At 54.1% G+C, this 16,873-nt stretch overlaps 1 protein-coding gene across 7 annotated transcripts in view; it reads right to left on the bottom strand.

Annotated features, from left to right (window-relative positions):
- The window catches only part of SH3PXD2A (SH3 and PX domains 2A), a 230,006-nt gene that overhangs the window by 87,016 nt on the left and 126,117 nt on the right, over positions 1 to 16,873 (bottom strand). For all 7 annotated transcript variants that reach the window (XM_072739898.1, XM_072739897.1, XM_025993170.2 and 4 more), the window contains one exon: positions 11,763 to 11,854. In XM_072739898.1, the coding sequence (XP_072595999.1) occupies positions 11,763 to 11,854 (92 nt within the window). The remainder of the gene's footprint in view (positions 1 to 11,762; positions 11,855 to 16,873) is intronic.

The raw sequence follows: 16,873 nt of genomic DNA on the forward strand, positions 1-16,873 counted from the left end.
GAGGCTGCACGTTCTTCCTGACATCCTGCATTCTGCTGCAGGATGTGTTACTGTTCCCCATGCGTCTCTCCCTTCCCCAACTGGACCACAGTGCCTCACTGCCTCCTTTCTTGACTCCCCTGTGGGCCCAGGTCTGAGAACAAGGGAATGCCAGTGCTTAGGAAGTGCTACCTATTAAGATGCTAGCTCAGTATCAAGCTGAGATCTGAACCCAGTGTCAGCTGACTCCTAAGCCAGGGCTTGGAACCATCAGGACCCTGATCTTTCCATCCTTCCTGTCTATCAGCCTTCTGGCCTTCCCACCCTCCTGATCAAAGGCCTCCAAGCCAGCACTCACAGGCCTCCATCAGCCCAGGCCCTCTGTCTGCCCTCTGTCTCTGAGGCCTCCCCGAGGGGGACATCAGGCTCCCCATCCTTCCCCGAGCACCCCCACCCCCAAGGGCCTTGCTCCCTCTCCAAGTGCCCCAGGTACTCTAGACCTGAGCATCTCTGGCAGCTCACTGACCATTGGGGTGCCCTGGTCAGCCCTGCTGTGCTGGGGAGAGGACCACAGGGGAATGGCCCCTACACAGGCCTTCCTGAGAGCTTCGGCCAGCACAACCTTGGGCCAGTCCAGTCTCTACACTCCTGTTACAGAAGCTCAGGGCTTGGTGACAAAGGTCCTCAGCGCCAGAGCCCCCAGGCCAGGGTCACTTAACAAGCATCTGCAAGCACCCACTGCATGCCAGCCAGGCCCTGGGGTCTTAGCATAGAATAAAACTGGGTTAAAAGCCGTGAAGAAAAGGGAGAGGTTGCAGAAATGGAGAGAAAGGGAAGTCTCTCTAAAGAGGTAAGGATTCTAGGATAATTGGAGCAGCAGATGGAATGGGAGGCGGGAGCCATCGGGCTGGAGATGGGGAGGGAACCAGGCTTCCCAGGCCCAGGCCACCGGGAACCTGCTTGGAAGTCATCCTGCCACAGTGGCAAGCCATGTCAGTGTTAGCTTATGCAGGCTCTTTGGAAAGCCCCCTCCGACTGCTCTTTGGAGGTGGACAGGGCCAAGGGGGCAGCTGGAGAGCTGGAGGAAGAAGCCACAGTGGGTGCATAAAAGCCCCGCACCCCTGCCCTTGAGTGGGACCACCAGTTCTTGGCCAGCTCCCAGAGTTCCCTATGGGGTGAGGCCCCAGTGGCCCATGGGGCATCTAGTTGATTGTGACTACTTTTGGCTGCCTTCCCTCCCCTGCCTAACTTCACTCCCTCACTGGCGTCTACCATTATCACCTCCCAAATAAACTGCCTGGGCTCAAATCATCCCCAGACCTGCTTCTGCAGTATTCTAAACCAAACCATCTGCCTCTCCCTGTCTCTGGCATGGAGTATCCGCCGCCTACCACTAGCCACCAAGATCCTTATAGCCTGCTGGACCTAACAGATGACCAACACATAGTGGGGGCTTTACGGAGACATGCCAACATGGGGGATGACCCATGTCTTCTGTCTTCTGGCACTAGTGGCTGCCTGTGGCCCTGTAGGTCTCTGTGAGTCTCTGACCAGTAAGACAGGCTCACAGGCGCCCTCTCTTGCAGGACAAGAGCACTCCCTGCTATTAACCTTAAATTCTCTGGCTTGGCAGGCATAGCCCTCTCTAATTGGGAGCCTGCTTCTGCGTAATTAGATCAGACCTGACCACAGCCCAGCTCCCACTTCCCTGGCCATTCAGGGCAGCTGGCCCCTCCTCCCTGTCCCTCAGGCAGGCTTTGATTCGTGTTACCATAAAGGGGTTCAGCTTGGGCCTCCAGGTGCCCTTCTGTGCATCAGCAGGCGGGATGCTCTGGAAGTCAGCTGGAAAAGTTTCTGAGAGCCAGAAGGAACATTAGACTCTGAGTCAAAAAAGTGCTAGTTGTTTCTCTGGGTGACCTTGGGCAAATCATCACCCCCCCCCCCCCCCACCCCCGCAGCCCTGCAGAACCTGTCAGTGCAACATGAGGGCAGGGCTGGAGGATGTCTGAAGGCCCAGGTGGGGAGGCAACCCTCCCCCCTGCTTCCAGTGGGATGCGGCCTCAGACTGGGGTGGAGGCTGCTTTGCCGGCTCCAGAAACTGCCAACTCACACCGCTGTGTGCTAAGTGGTGAGCGTTGTGTGGGCACTGGCTAGCCAGGCCTCTGGCTTCTCCCTCAGCACGCAGCAGCCCCTTGACAATAGCAATGGTAATAATAGGTCCCATTGATTATGAGCACGTGCCAGGCAGCATGCTAAACACTTGGTGAGCGTTACTGAGGTTGAGAGCCAGGCTCTCCCGCTGGACTGCCTGGATTGTAGCCATCTCTGCCACTCATCAGCTTTGCAAGTCACATAACCTCTCTTTGCTTTAGTGGGCTTAACTGGAAATTGAGGGGAAAAAACGTGCCCAGCTCATGGAGAGATGCAAAAATTAAATGAGCTAAAATGCATACATTGCTTTTTGCTAAAGCCCTGGGCTGCCTGCAAGCAGCCCCTGTGGCTTAGCCCCTAGGTCTATTGCCTGCACCCAGTAGCCTTCTGAGATGCCCTGGGGAAAGCAAGCACTGAAGTCACATGTAGCCCACATGCAGGGCCAAACTGCATGTGTACTTCCTGGGGGTGGGGATGAAGTGCATGGGGGCACCCTCAGCCCTCCACCCTGGGCACCCACTCAGCAGCCGGTCCACCTCAGAGCAGCACTGAGAAGGGCAAAGCAGGCCTTGCCGTGGGCTACTGGACAGTCTGTGCAAGAGCCAAAGCAGCTGGAACTACCAGGTCTAGAAATCAGAGCAGCACACGGTTGAGGAAAGAACCCAGTCTCTAGGTACATATTTCCCCTCTTTCCTGACAGGGGCAGAGGGAAGGGATGTTGATGGGGTTCCTCAGCCCTAGAGCTGGTTTTTTAATTCTTCCCTCTGGGATCTATTCAGGGCTATGCAAAAGTTCTAAAACTGGATTGTGGTGATGGTTGCACAACTCTGCAAATTTACTAATCATCATTGGATTAATGGCACACTTAAAATGAGTGACTTTTATTTTATGTAAATTATATCTCAATAAGACTGTCTGAAAGTAAAAATCTCCTGCCTGGTTCAGGTGGCAAGATCTTGGGCTGTGTGTCCTGGGTTGGGGCCAGGGGAAGGGGGTTCCCATTAATTCAGGGTTCCTCATGTGACAAATGGGCCACATGATAGAGACAGGGTAAGGGAGTAAAGGGCTTGGTTTGAGGCTGGGGTCACAGCTGGACCTAAGGAAGACCAAAGTCAGGTGTCTGTCTGGGCAGCAGGCGGCTTGGCTTTCAGGAAGACAGAGAGAGGCTGGTTCTGGAAGCACATCAGGGGTCTGACCCACAGCAGATAGGCCCTCCTGGGAGCTCTCGAGGCTGGGGGAGGGGTCTCAGGGAGGGCACCCAGAACTGGCCCTGGGCTCCTGAGCCTTGTGTCTTCTCAGGGATGTGGGCTGACAAGAAGCCTAGATTCCCCTTAAAGAGTCCCCAAATATGGAAAGTGCCCTCAGTTGTACCTTCAGGGGCCCCCATTTGTGACCACAGCAACCGTGGAGTCCTGATTCAATTATTCTGCCCTACGGTCAGATAAAAGTTCTCAGCATCTAGCAGTTTGGAGCCATGGCCCTGTGGCTCCATCACACACCCCCATGTGGGTAGCTGGGCGCAGATCTGAAGCCTCTGACACATAATAGCTGAGAGGTAACTGAACCAACACGAGCCTAAGCACCCTCATCTACACAAGGGAGGCCTGAGTCTCACCGGATTACACTGACGGTTAAACAAGATCACACTCAAGGACCCAGCACGGGTTTTGACAGTATCAGCCAAATCTACAGGCATCTGTCCTGATACTGGCAACTGCAATGCCCAAAGCTTCCACGAGGTGGAGCCAGATACACACAGAGCCCTTGCACTAAGTCACCCAAAGTTAAGTGGTGCCTCAAACCCACAGGGCTTGTGAAGGAAGGGTCACGTGATCTGCAGAATGCTTGTCTCTTCCACATCTGACCATGTCTATGAATGTCTTTCATTTCCACAGCCATCTGCAACCACCGCAGATCCTGGTTGCTACATGCTTGGACCATTGCGATAGCTAGGGGGCCCTGATAAGATCACAGAATGTCAGAGCCAGGAGAGACCCCAAAGAACCCCAAATTTTGCCCCTTTCCCTGATGATGAAATATAAAGGGCTAATGACTGACCAAGGTCACCCAGTGGACACTCAGACCCAACTCCTCTGGCCCAGCCCTAGTCAGGATGCTCTTGGTCTCCAGGAAGACAGAATTTCTTTCAGTTTCTTGAAACTGCCCCAGTCTTAGGGACTCTCTCTGACCTGAGTGTCCTTGTCTCCCAATCCCCTTGAGTAGGGTAGCTCGTAGCTCCCACCTCACTCTCAGCTCGAATGCCACCTCTCCACAGAGGCTTCCCTGACCACCTTGCCAGGCTAGCCCACTGCTATGGACGGTCCAGCATTCGTATATCACTTGTTTCATTTCTGCCATCTCCACTGGATTGGCAGCTATTATAAGCTCCATTTCACAGGTGAAGAAACTGAGATCCTGGCATTTAAATAATTCCCAGGCCACAGGGTAGGTGGGGAAGGAACCAAGGTGCTAGCCAGAGCCCTATCGTGCTCTGCTGCCTCCCACAGCAGCAAGCTAGGCCCTGACCGTGCTGTCTCTTCCCTCAGACCACAAGCTCCCCATGGGGAGGGCTGAGCTATGTCCACTTCCATGGCCCTGGTGTCCCACACCAAGAAGATGATCAAAAATGCTAGAATGAATGAATGCCCCCTGTCTGGATGCCAACAGAGGAAGCCTTAGTCCAGGAGACCAAAGACCTGGGTTCGAGGGTCAGCTCTGTCATGGACTCCCTATGGAGGGGTGGCTAACCAGAGGACTGGTTACAATGGAGGGGGAACCAAGACACCCTTGAACGTGACATAACTGTGAAGCAGGCCTCCGGAGCTCTGTAAGGGGCTCATCCTGTGGCCCTGGGAGCCAGGGAAGGGGCCAGTGGGGCCTTGGGCACCTGCATAGCAGGACTGTCCTCCTGGGGCTGAGGAGGACCCCTATACCCCTCTACTTTCCCTATCCCACCACCTCCTTTGCACTCTCGCTCGAGGGAGCTGAACCCCTGCGCTGGCTTGAAAATGGAATAACCTTCTCTCCCTGGACACAGCTGGCACAGGCCTTTGCTCTGAGCTGGGCTATTTCGTTAGCCTCCCTGCACTTCCCACCCAGCATGACAGCTGGGCCCTCAGAAATCCTTGTTCCCCAGAGCTGATGCTCCTTTCAAGTGGGTTGGAACCAGCTTCCTGTGGGCACCTTCCTCCCACCTGCCCGCCCAGGTTGAGGGGGGCCCGGCAGGGGGTGGGCAGGGTCTACCTGCATAAAGTTCTGAGTTGCTCCAGCCCCCAGTTCCCAGTGGACCCCATGGTTCCTACAGCTACATCCAGCTGGCTCTCTCACCTGTCAGTATAAAGAGACTATTTGTGCAGCTGCTAGTGGTGGTGGGGCTGGAAGGACAGTGCGGGCCACGTCCCTGGCCCTGTGGGTGGTGGCAGAGCTTGCTGGCAAGGGTCTAACTGGGACTTAGCAAAGCACAGGGCCAGGGAATGGGCTCTCCCCTCCTTTCCCAGGCCACAGGCCCCCTGAGGAAGGTAGGAACATGGACACCTCAGAGTTCCCGACAGCCGGCAGGGGGCCTGGTGGCAGACTGGGGGCAGCCGCACCCCACCATCAGCACCAACCCTGGCAAGTTCTCCCAGAGCTGACCATTTCCATTCCCACAGAGTAGCCACTCTGCACCCAGGCCTGGGCCCATGGAAGAAAGGGAAGAACAGAAGCTCCTGTGAGTGAGCTGTGTTGGGTCAGGCACTTACAGGCATTAGCACCCTCGAACCTCCCCACTGTCCCGCAATGTGGGTATTGTTGGCCACCCTCACAGATACAGAAGCCTTCAGAGATTTGAAGAGGTGGAGTGATTCATTCAAGGCCAAAGCAGAGCTGGGTGTTCTGACTGTTGTCTCTGGAGTTAGTTTAACTCCTCAAAAATTCTACCTAGTGGCAGTCTTGAGCCTTTAGTCCACCAGCCCATGAATTTCTGGCACACAGTAGATGCTCAGTGGATACATGCTGAGGATGGAAAGCACAGCAGAGACTCTCTTTCCAGGGCTCACCCCACAACCCTCCCTTTGCCTCCCAGGGAAGATGAAGAGAACGTAAGCAGCTACTGTGTACTCCACACACATCATCTCATTTAACTCTCCTCAGCTCCTGGGCAGGTAGGTGTGACTTCCAGAGGAGGCCCCAACATTAACCTGAGTGCACCTGGCTTTCAGCAGCGGAGCCCAGATTCTAACTCATGACATCAGGAGTCAGACATGACCAAAGCAGTCAGCCTACCTCCTGAACAAGGCTGACCTGGAATTCAACCGGGATGGAGAACAGGGGTGCCCCCAGGAGGGGCCTCCCCAAATTCTCAGGGCCATCCTGTCTGCACCCCCCCCCCCCCACTCACTCTCTGTTTTCTTCCTGGATCCCTTCTGTCCTCCTGGCCTCTGTTTTCCCCAGGGGAGGGCAGCCACGGCCTCCATCCCTTCCGAAATATAAATGGGAGGGGAGGCTGGGAGATCCTCCAGAGTGCCTTTTGTCGGGTCAGCCCTCCTGCCCACCGCAGCCCCAGAGCTGCTGCCTGCTTCTGTCCTCCATTCCTGGAACCCTTGTTCAGCATCCTCTGGGTCAGCCCATACTCAGGACCCAAACCCTGGACTCTGCCTGGGCAGGCCTCCTGGTAGGACAGCCTCCCTCTCACTGATCTGCCTGGCTGCCCCCAGGTGGCAGGGATACTGGGGTAGACTCCAAGGCCAGAAGCCAGTGCTCCGGGCAGGCTGGGGCCAGGACAGTTCTGACCCGACCTGGCCACGGGCCACCACCTTGTACCCCCGGTCCCTCCAAACATTGGGCCATTGTTCCAGGCCACAACAGAGGGTGGCTCTGTGGCCTTGGGGCTGAACAAAAACCTGTTCAGCAAGGCTCTGCTCCTCCCATGCGAGTTCAAGAATTTGACCAGGATCCTGGCTGGCTTCATGGGAAGAAATAAGCTGAGGAGACAGGCCTGAACCTAGAGCAGAGAGGGGATGGCAGGAGCAGGAGCCCCTCAGCCTGTCTTGGGGGCTGACCACACGTCACTGGTGCCATTGTGTAAGAGGTGAGCCTGCTGGCCACATGCTGTGGGCTGGCAGCAGATAGACGAGTGGGGCAGGCATCATCATGATTTCTACTCTAAAGATAAGGAAACAGAGGCAGAGAGAAGCAAGAGGCAGAGATGGGCTCTGAACCCAGACCAATAATTCCAGAGGGATGAAGAATGCTCTTCACTTTGCTCCTATGACCATGGGCAGTTCTACTTACAGTTTTGTTAAATGACCTCAACTTTGTTTTGGCTCAGTCAACACTGACCAGGTGCCAGGCCACAGAGGTGGGGGCCCCCATGGTGGAAGAGACCCGTGAACAGATCCATGTGATATAGTTAGTGCCACTCCTATGGCAGCCAGGTGTGTGCTACAGGTGAGACTTTCTGGAAGGTCTGAGTGGGATTTGGTCCTATGGTAGGTAGGGAGGGGGGCAGAAGGTTGCTCCAGGTGGAGGGGACAGGAAGGCATGAGTTTGGAGGGTGGCGATAGCTGGCTGCACTCTGGTGACATGAACATAAGAATGAGGGCAGGACTGGTGGGTCAGGAGGCTGGGGAGATGGAAAGGCAGGTCAGAGGCCACTGAAGGGGGTTCTCGTGGGGCTGGACCTCTCCCCTTTCCAATAGAAATGTGCATCAATCCAGGGACCTGAAGACAGGCCTCACAGAGTCCCTCTGAGAACCTTTGGGTTCCCTGATTCAATTTGGATGAAAATTTAAACTTGTAAAAAGAGGCATTTGCTGGGTCACATGGTTGACTCGGCTGTAAGTCCTGCCAAGCCAGCCTGGGCCTGCCTTAGCTCCCCTTTACCATCACTGACAATACATGGGAACCAGAGAATAGGCACCCACTGCTCGGGGTGGGGGCGGGGGGAGTGTCCTGTGCCTACGGAAGCCAGGCCCGGTAATACCTGGCCCCCAGCCTAGTAGGGGGTTGGTCCTCCAGGTGCTCAAACACAGCAGAGCCCGGGAGGGCTGACATGGCAGGTGCGGCCCCAGGACACTGCTAGGGGTCACCGTGGGCCCTGCAGGGTTACCAGCTGTAGCTGCCAGGAGGCTGGGCCCAACTGGTTGTCAGAGGCAACCCAGGATTTGTGTTGCACTGAATTCTCTTGAGTTCCAGGGATGCGTCTTTCTCGGCCTCTTTCAGTATTTGGTGACTAGGGCTGTCCCTAACCCAAGCCAGCCACATGGCCCTCCAGAATCCCTGGAGAGGAGGCTAAGAAACATCATCGCTAGCTTTTCTTGCCCACCCCTGCTCACTGAGTCCTCATTACCCTGGGGCCATGTGCTGGGGGCTGGCAGGAGAGATGCTCAGTTCCCCCCGAAAGGGTGTGTGTGTGTTGGGGGGTAGCTGACAGGATGGTGTCCCCCATACCCAGGCAGGCCGACCTGTTCAAGGCCTGCCTCCTCTGCTTCTCAGTTGTGTGGCCAGGGGCAAGCCAGGTACTGTTAGGGCCTCTATTTCCCCATCTGCTAAATAGGGGTAATAGTACTAACTTTGGGGGTGGCCTGAGATTTAAATGAGATAATACATAGAGTACAGAGAAAGTAACCACTAAAGCTAACATCTTCCTTTTCCTCTCTGCACCCCCATCAAGACACTCACATGTGCACATACACCTAGGTGCACATGTACACACACAGACACCCATACACATCGTGCACATGTTCCTATTCAACTTGTGGCTTCCCAAGAACACATAGTCCTCAAAAAGAAAACAATTGTCAAAGGGGCCAAGGCTGGTCTCCATGTGCCCCGGCGGGTGGAGACCAGAAGGGGGCACTGTGAAGAGGGGCAAACTTGAGGAAGCATGAGCTGAGTGATGGGTTAGGGCCACGGTCAGATGTGTCAGCTTGGAGCCAGTCTTCTGTGAAATCACGTCATGGTCTATCTCCTGTGTAAGACTATGATGAAGGCTGAATGATCAGTCTTTCCTCTGGTAGATGTTTTCTGAGCACCTGCTCTGGGCACTGGGATGTAGTGCAGAGAATATGGGTACAAGATCCTACTCTCTCAGAACCGACATCCCAGTGAGAGGGATGGATGGTAACTGCCAGGAGTGAATGGGCCACGTGTGGGTAGTGATAACGGTCTACATGGGGAAGGATGAAGCCAGGAAGCAGAGGGCAGGCACTGGGAGGTTTTAACAGAAGGCCAGGGCCTGCCTTGCTGAGTAGCTGTGTGAGGAAAGTCTGGAAAGAGGTGTGGGAACAGGCCAAGGGGCTCGCCTGGAGAGGGATCAAGGGGCCCAGGCGGAGGGAAGAACCAGTGCAAAGGCCCCAAGGTGCAAGCATCAGCCAGCAGGCCAGTGTGGCTGGAAAGGAACAAGGCGGGGGGGAGCTGCAGAGGGTGCCACCAGAGGGAAGGGAGGGCTAGGAAGAGGGGCCCTAACTCTGAGTGACGTCAGAGGCATGGAGAATTTTGAGCAGAGGAGTGACATGATATGACGTATTAGTTTAAATGATCCTTCCTTCTGCTATGTTGAAAATGGACCACAGAGAGCAAGGGTACAGGCAGGGAGGGCAGTCAGGAGGCCAGAATCCAGGTGAGGATCGGTGATAGGGTGGCTTGGGCTGGCAGCAGGGCAGAAGGTGAGATGCAGTCAGAGTCTGGAAATACTCTGAAGCTAGTACCCACAGGATGTGCTAGTGGATGGAGGGGCGCAAAGGAAAGGGATACATCTAGAATCATGCCGGCGTTTGGGGCTGGCACAGCAGCAGTACACAGCAGCATTAGTAGTGGGAGGTGGACGACAGGAGCTGCCTTCCTGGGGCAGCTGCATGAAGATGCGACGCCACCATGGCTGCTCTGGTCAGGCTCACCTGAAGTATCTATAAGGAACATCCTTCCTGTGCGGGGCCAGGGTCTAGAGCCACGCTAGCAGTTTACAAGAAGACCCTGCTCTCCCCTGCAGAAGCCAGGGAGCGGCCTGGGATCAAAGCTGAGGGGCTCTCTTGGGTCTATTCTGCCTCCCTCACCAAGGCTGGGCTGCTGTGTAGCCTTCCCTTCCCAGCAAGACAGAAAAGGGACCCAGACCCCCCCTCCCCAGGTCCTGTGAACACCCGCCGGAGGGCCCCTGCAGCAGCACACTTGAAAGAGGCAGGGGGTTATCTGCAAAATTCCAATTAAATCCACAGGCTTTGATAATTTGATAAGCCACTCTACAGTCGCCCCTGAGTCAAAATACACTGTTACTTGATCCTGTGTTTATGTTTCAGGATGGAGGGGGAGGTGTACTGTGGGCGGGGAAGGTGCAAGCAGCTCTGAGAGAGGGGGGTGCAGACACTTGGCTGATAAATCGTCAGCCTGTCAGGCCACAGTCACCCACGGGGCTGGGCTCTTGTGGCAAGCACACCACAGTCTGGAGCACGAGTCTCTCTTGGCAGCTCCCAGAGGCTGAGTGGGGCCAGGGAGGAGAAGCCCTTCAGAATTATCTGTCACAGCTGACCCTGCTTCCTGAGCTTCAGGTCTGTGTCATGCAGGAGGGCTTCCTGGTCTTAGGCCATCTCTTACCAGACCAGCTGGAAACCAGCCCAGCTGGCTGGTACCACCTCGAGAAAGAGGCGCATAACCCTCTGCTCTGTTGACTTGGAATCAAATGCTTTATGACCCCTCCCTGCAAAAGCCAGGCTGTGATCTGCAGGGTGGAGTGTGCACTGAGCCACATTCCATTCTGTTCTACAACCTTCCATGAGCAAAACTGCTGAATACTTCCTATGGGCCAATAGCACTGAGGCTGTCTTCATCCCCTTGTTATCCCTGTAAGCTCTCTTGACCATTCCATGAGTCCCACGTTATCATGTGTTAGGGATGAGACAACAGAAACACAGAGAGGTTGAGCAAATGACCAGAGATCATAGCCTTGAGTGGCAAGCCCTGACCCCAGAGCCTGGCTCTGCAAAGCCATGCCCACTGCTTCACTGATGCACAACTGTCTCCCCATGCATGGTTGACATCATTCCTTGAGGGCCTTCTGGAGATTGGCAAAAGGCTAACCTACTGCCACAAGTGTATAGGTGGAGACATGAAATAGGGCCAATTGTGTGACTTTGGGAAAACCATCTCACCTCACTGGCCCTCATTTCCTCCTCTGTAAACACGGCTACTAATGTCTATCATAAACTAGCCCAGGAGTTATTCAGTGAGTGAGCTCTTAGCCTGGACAGCACATGCCTCCCCGGGCCTGCATTTCATCTGTGAGTTTGGTAGCATCAACAATTAAGAGTAATGACTGCTAATCCTGGACCTCTGAACAGAGGGACCATTATACTTTCTTTTACTTCATCTGTTCTTTACAGTTACCTGTGAGCTAGAGAGAGTGCAGAGGAAAATATGCTCCCCAAATGCAGAGACATCCTTACTTGCCAGCCCCGAGGTAAAGGGAAATGAGAAGCAAGCTTTGGCAATAAGAGTCTGGGGAATAATGGTCCATATACCTTTGGCCCATCTCTCCCCAGCCTGCTTGGCCTTCCCAGCTCTCCCTTTCCTGGTGTCCCCACATCCTGAGCCTCTCCATGCTGCTCTCAGCTTTAGCCCACACCTCAAAGCACACAGGAGAGGCCTGAACTACCACTTACTCTTTCGGAGGGTTGACATCCTCTGGTCGGGCCTCAAAGAACCGAAAGACTTCATCGCACTGCGAAATGTGGGGAGGCAGCCGGACAAGTGCCTGTGGAAAGACAGGAAGAAAGGGTATTAGGTCTGATGAAAACCAAAAGCAGTCATCTTGGGCTGACAGTGATGACAGAGGCTCAAGGACTGTGCCATGGAAGATACAGCCACCTAGCCACCCATCCAACCAGACAACTCATCTACAAATCAACTAATCAGCTAACTAATGAAACAGCTCTTCACCCATCCCATGAAGCAGCCAACCAGCCAATTAATCCACTAACCAACTAGTCAAGTGATAAAAATAACTAATTGATCAACCCCAACTAATCTATCAATGATCCAGCCACTTCAACCAATCAAACATTCAAATAGCCAGTTCACCAACTAAATAACCAGCCAACCAAGCAAAAAACAATGCCCATCGAACCCTAGGTCTCAGGGCCCTCAGGAGTTAGTCATTCTGCCTGAATCCTGCAAGAATTGCCTCCTGGCCACAGAGTAAGTCCAAGATCCTTAGCCTGACAACCCAATTCTACCTGCTGTGTCTCCCAGTAGCCACATTCCAGACACACCAGATAGTCACAGTCCCTCAACACTGACTGCACGATTAATTATTTAATGGCAAGCAGATCATTCCAGCAAGGACAATAGGGTATTGTAACAGAATCTGATAGGACCTAGGAAGATTAGCAGAGAGGGGGGTTTTAGGAAAGACTCTTTGACGCTGAGTCCAAAGGAAGGGTAAGAATTAACTGGTCAAATGAGGGTGGTGAGACCAAGCACGGTGGTTGCAGAAGCTCAGTGAGCTGGGCGCGGCCTGAGTGCAAGCAAGGGAGAGGGTGCACCAGCCTGATCTAGCAGCGCTTTGTTTAGGACACCTGGCAGAGCAGTATAAGCTCAAGAGGGTGGAAAAGCTTCTTAGAAGAGTGGCCATGAGCTGGGGTACAGTGGTGTGCATTATTTGGATGGGCAGAGAGAAGATGGGCACCAGATGGGGGATAACTGTCCAGTAGGCGCATAGGCCAGCTGTGAGCCTGTCATCCAGGGAGGCCTGAGAGTCTGCCGCCGCAAAGTAAGGCGTTACAGTCAGAGGTGGTCAGAATTCCAGCTGCACACCAGCGCATACTCCATACCGTATAGCCTGAGGCACCTGGGACCCCTGGCCTGCCCAACATGGAAGTGGGGGAGGGGGACAGGGGTGTGTGAGGCCAGGTGAGGCCCTGTTCCTGGCTGCTCAATTCACTATGCAGAGAAGTTACTGGAATGATACTTTAAGACAAACAGACGGGAGAGGTCACTGCCAAAATAGGGCTGAGGGCCAGGGCCAAGAGAGTCCTGGGATAGAGCCAGGAGAAGGGAGGGGAAAACTTGGGATTGTGGGAATTATGAAGGACTATTCCTGAGAAGGCTCCAGGTCAGTGGTCAGCTGAACAGGAACCTGCCACGTGCCTGTGCCTCCCCAGGACCCCTTCACCAGGGCTGCTTCAGGTACCATGACCCGATCTAGCAGCTCCCCTGTACTGAGCATGCTGGGGCCTCCCTGTGTGGAGTCACGGGGAACCTCATGATGGTCTTCTTGAAGGCAGATCTCATCCTTGTGCTACTGATAAGGAGGTGGAGGTCAGGGAGGCCACTTGGCCTGCCCACAGGCACTATCAAGGGTGGGAAAGAATTTGCTAGAAGGTAAGGTCCAGGCAGTCAGGATTCTGTTCTGTGGATTGCGTGTCCCCAGATCCTAGAAGAGTGCCTGGCACAGAGCAAGCAGGCAATAAGTATTTGCTCAAATGAATGAATGAAGAAGGGTTTTGCTATGCAGACGCCCAATATCCAATAAGTAGTAGGACATGATAATGGAGGGGAAAAAAAGAAAGCACATGTGGTCTTTGGCTGCATGGAGAGAAGTATACTGTTAAGGAACAGGGAAGCAATTGTTCAATTCTTCCCAAGCTGGTCAGGTAACCACACAAGTATGGCACTGGGCACTAGGCATCCCACCATGATGGTCCTTTTTGATGTTATGCCAGCGCCTGGGCAAGGTGAGACAAGACCCGACCATAGCAGGTAAGATAACACTGTGCAACTCACAGCTGTTCTTTCTAGAGCCCATGGCTTTCCAAGGGTCTCTAACAGATCACATCCCCACCAATAGTCAGGAAACAGAAAAGAAGGGAAATTAACATTTAATGGGGAAGTACTGTGTGTCAGGCACCATCCCAGGCCCCTTGACCCCAATCATCTGGCAAACAGCGAGGCTTTTCAGTGTGTGCCTGACATGGGGCTACACCGGGGGGAGGGGGGTTGGAGGTCACAGGGATGAGTCAGACACAGCCTCTGCCCCTGCAAGAACATGTCTGATGAGGTGTCCTGGAGGTAGACATTTTGCTCAGGAGGCAGACATCATTGCCTTTGTTTATGATGGGAACACTGAGGTTATTGTGCTAAGGTGCAGGACGAAGCTCTGTGCTCAGGAGGTAGAACGGATGCAAGTTGCCCCCAGAGTGTTCAGGTTTTCTTTTATTTTTTTAAGATTTTATTTATTTATTCATGAGAGACACAGAGAGTCAGAGACATAGGCAGAGGAAGAAGCAGGCTCCATGGGAGCCTGATGCGGGACTCGATCCCAGGACCCCGGGATCATGATCTGAGCCAAAGGCAGATGCTCAACCACTGAGCCACTCAGGTTTTCATTTAACATACATGCTATGTGGTCTTTTCTCCCTCAGGAAGGGTAGAGGGAAAAGGAAAAGAAAGACTGAAGAAGGAGAGAGAAAGAGAAAGAGAGACTGGTAGAGAGACAGATGGAGAGAGAGATATACTGAGAGGCAGCGAGATGACAACAGGGACAGAAGGGAAACCAGGCCTGTGCAGAGCAAGGCCCCTGGCGGAACCTGGCTGGGCTGGGCTGGGCAGGGCAGGACGCAGGAGGGAAGCCATCACCGGGGACCCAGGCGGTGTGCAGACTCGCTGCCAGGCTGACCTCCCCGAAAGGAAGAGGGAAGGGAGCCAGGGCCGGTTTCCAGCGCGCCCAGAGCGCTAGCACCCTCCCGGCTCTGCACACCGCCACCCACCCTCCGCAGCCCCCCGCCGGCCAGGCCTCGCGCGGCCCCGGCAGCGAACACAGGGGCTCTTCATGCCCACAGAGACCGGCATTCCGGGGGCAGAGGACGTGTGGGCCGTGAGGGCCTCAGACAAAGAGGCCTTTTGGTCGAACCACCGTGGCATCTTTATTTAACAGAGAGCCCCGAAGGGAGCCGCGTTGAGGGCTCATCCTGATCTCAGGCTGAGAGAGGCTCTCGGCTCAGGGAGCTTCCATCAGCGCTGCCGCCAAGCCCAGCTCCGGCCAAAATCATCTGGCAGGCGAGCTAGATGCTGAGCTGTCGGCCCCCGAGGCCTGGGCCGGTGATGACTGCCAGAGCCGGGGAACCCCCAAATCCAGCCATTCTGCGAGGAGCAGGTGGGGGCCATACACGGGTATTTTCAAGGATACCCAGGCCTCAAACTCTGCCAGTGGACATTCAGGATTTCTGCTGTGTGTGTGGGGGGGGGGGGGGGGGGGGAGGGGGTTAAGTCAGGGCCTCAGGGCCAGCCAGACACAGGTTCAAGTGTTGGCTCTAGCATTCACGGGCTGTGTGATGCTGGAGGCATTGCTTGCCCTCTCTGAGCTCAGTACGATGGGTCTGATATGGCACCCATCTGTTAGGAGGCTAAGTGAGATCAGGGCGAGGAGGAGCCTAGCACGGTGCCTGGCACTGAGCAAACACTCCAGAAATTTTAGTTGTGCTATTGTCTTCGTTGCCATTATTACTAGAAAGAACACAGGGAATGGGAGTCAGCAGACCTGAATTCTAATTCCAATCCAGCCCTTATATACTTGCTACATGACCTTGGGCAACTCACCTCACCTCTCTGGATGCCATTTCTTCTAGGATAAAGTATATTAGCTCTGGAATCTCACACTATCTCATAGAACACCTCTTTGATGAGGTAAAATGAGTTCTGTAGGCACATGTGACATGAGGCCTTGTAGATGCCCGCCTTGGTCTTGGAGATCACCATGTTCATTAGTTTAGCCAAGGCTCTGAGAAGCCCTGCAGGGAAGAAACCTATAGAGCTTTGTTTAGGTCAGCATTTATTAATAATCATGACATGCTGGGGGATTGGCTCATCATAGTAACATCACATACTTATCTATAGGGTATGACTATGATTCCAATTTTACACAAGAAGCAAATAAAGCATAGAGAGGTTAAGCAATTTCCCAAGGCCACACAGCCAGTAAGCAAGATTTTCAATTAGGCCATCTGAGTCCAGAGTCTGAGCTCCATCTGATCTACTGGTCTGTACTGCCTCCACCACTACCCACACGTCTCTGATTATGGAGCAGGTCCTCCAACAATTCCTACTGACAGCCCATGGAACACAGCTGGAACAAATCCAGGCTACAGACATTCTGAGATTTCTTCCAGCTCTGAACAGTCCATGGCTTCAGCATTGCAAACAGCACCATCATTAGTGAGCTCAGTGTCTGACCGATCATCATTCAATCTGACTGAGCCTTGTGATTCAGGTTAGGTGGGAAGAGCTGGAATGAGCATGACCTCATAGTCCTCAGCATCTAGGGAGGGGGCACTGCCCTGTGGATCTGCTTACAGTATGCAGGCCCCTGTCCCATGTCAGCTGAGCTGAATCCCTTTCTGACCCTGCCATTCTGTGGTCTAGGTGGCCCGTGAGCTGGCTCAGAGCAGATCTGGAGAAATAAGGCAAGAGAAGAAAGGAGCTGAGGGCAGTGGGTGCCAAGGGCCAGGGGAGACTGGTGAAGAAGAGCCGAAGAGCCACTCAGGTTTGCCATCAGCCAGTCCTTCCAGTGTACCCCTCCTCTCCACCCGGCCCCCAGTCCTAAACTAGCCTAAAGTCTCTAGCTCCTGGCCTGCCCCATGCCACTTTCTGGGAGCCAGTTACATGGACTACCATTTGCACAGTGCCATCATTCTAGAAGATGCAGGTTCGGATAAGAGAGAAGGTGGCTGCACTGTGTGCCTCTGAGACCTCCACCCAGATGTGGCTGGCACAAGCC

The sequence above is a fragment of the Vulpes vulpes genome, chromosome 15 (genome assembly GCF_048418805.1).
Source record: "Vulpes vulpes isolate BD-2025 chromosome 15, VulVul3, whole genome shotgun sequence".
NCBI classification, from domain to species: domain Eukaryota; kingdom Metazoa; phylum Chordata; class Mammalia; order Carnivora; family Canidae; genus Vulpes; species Vulpes vulpes.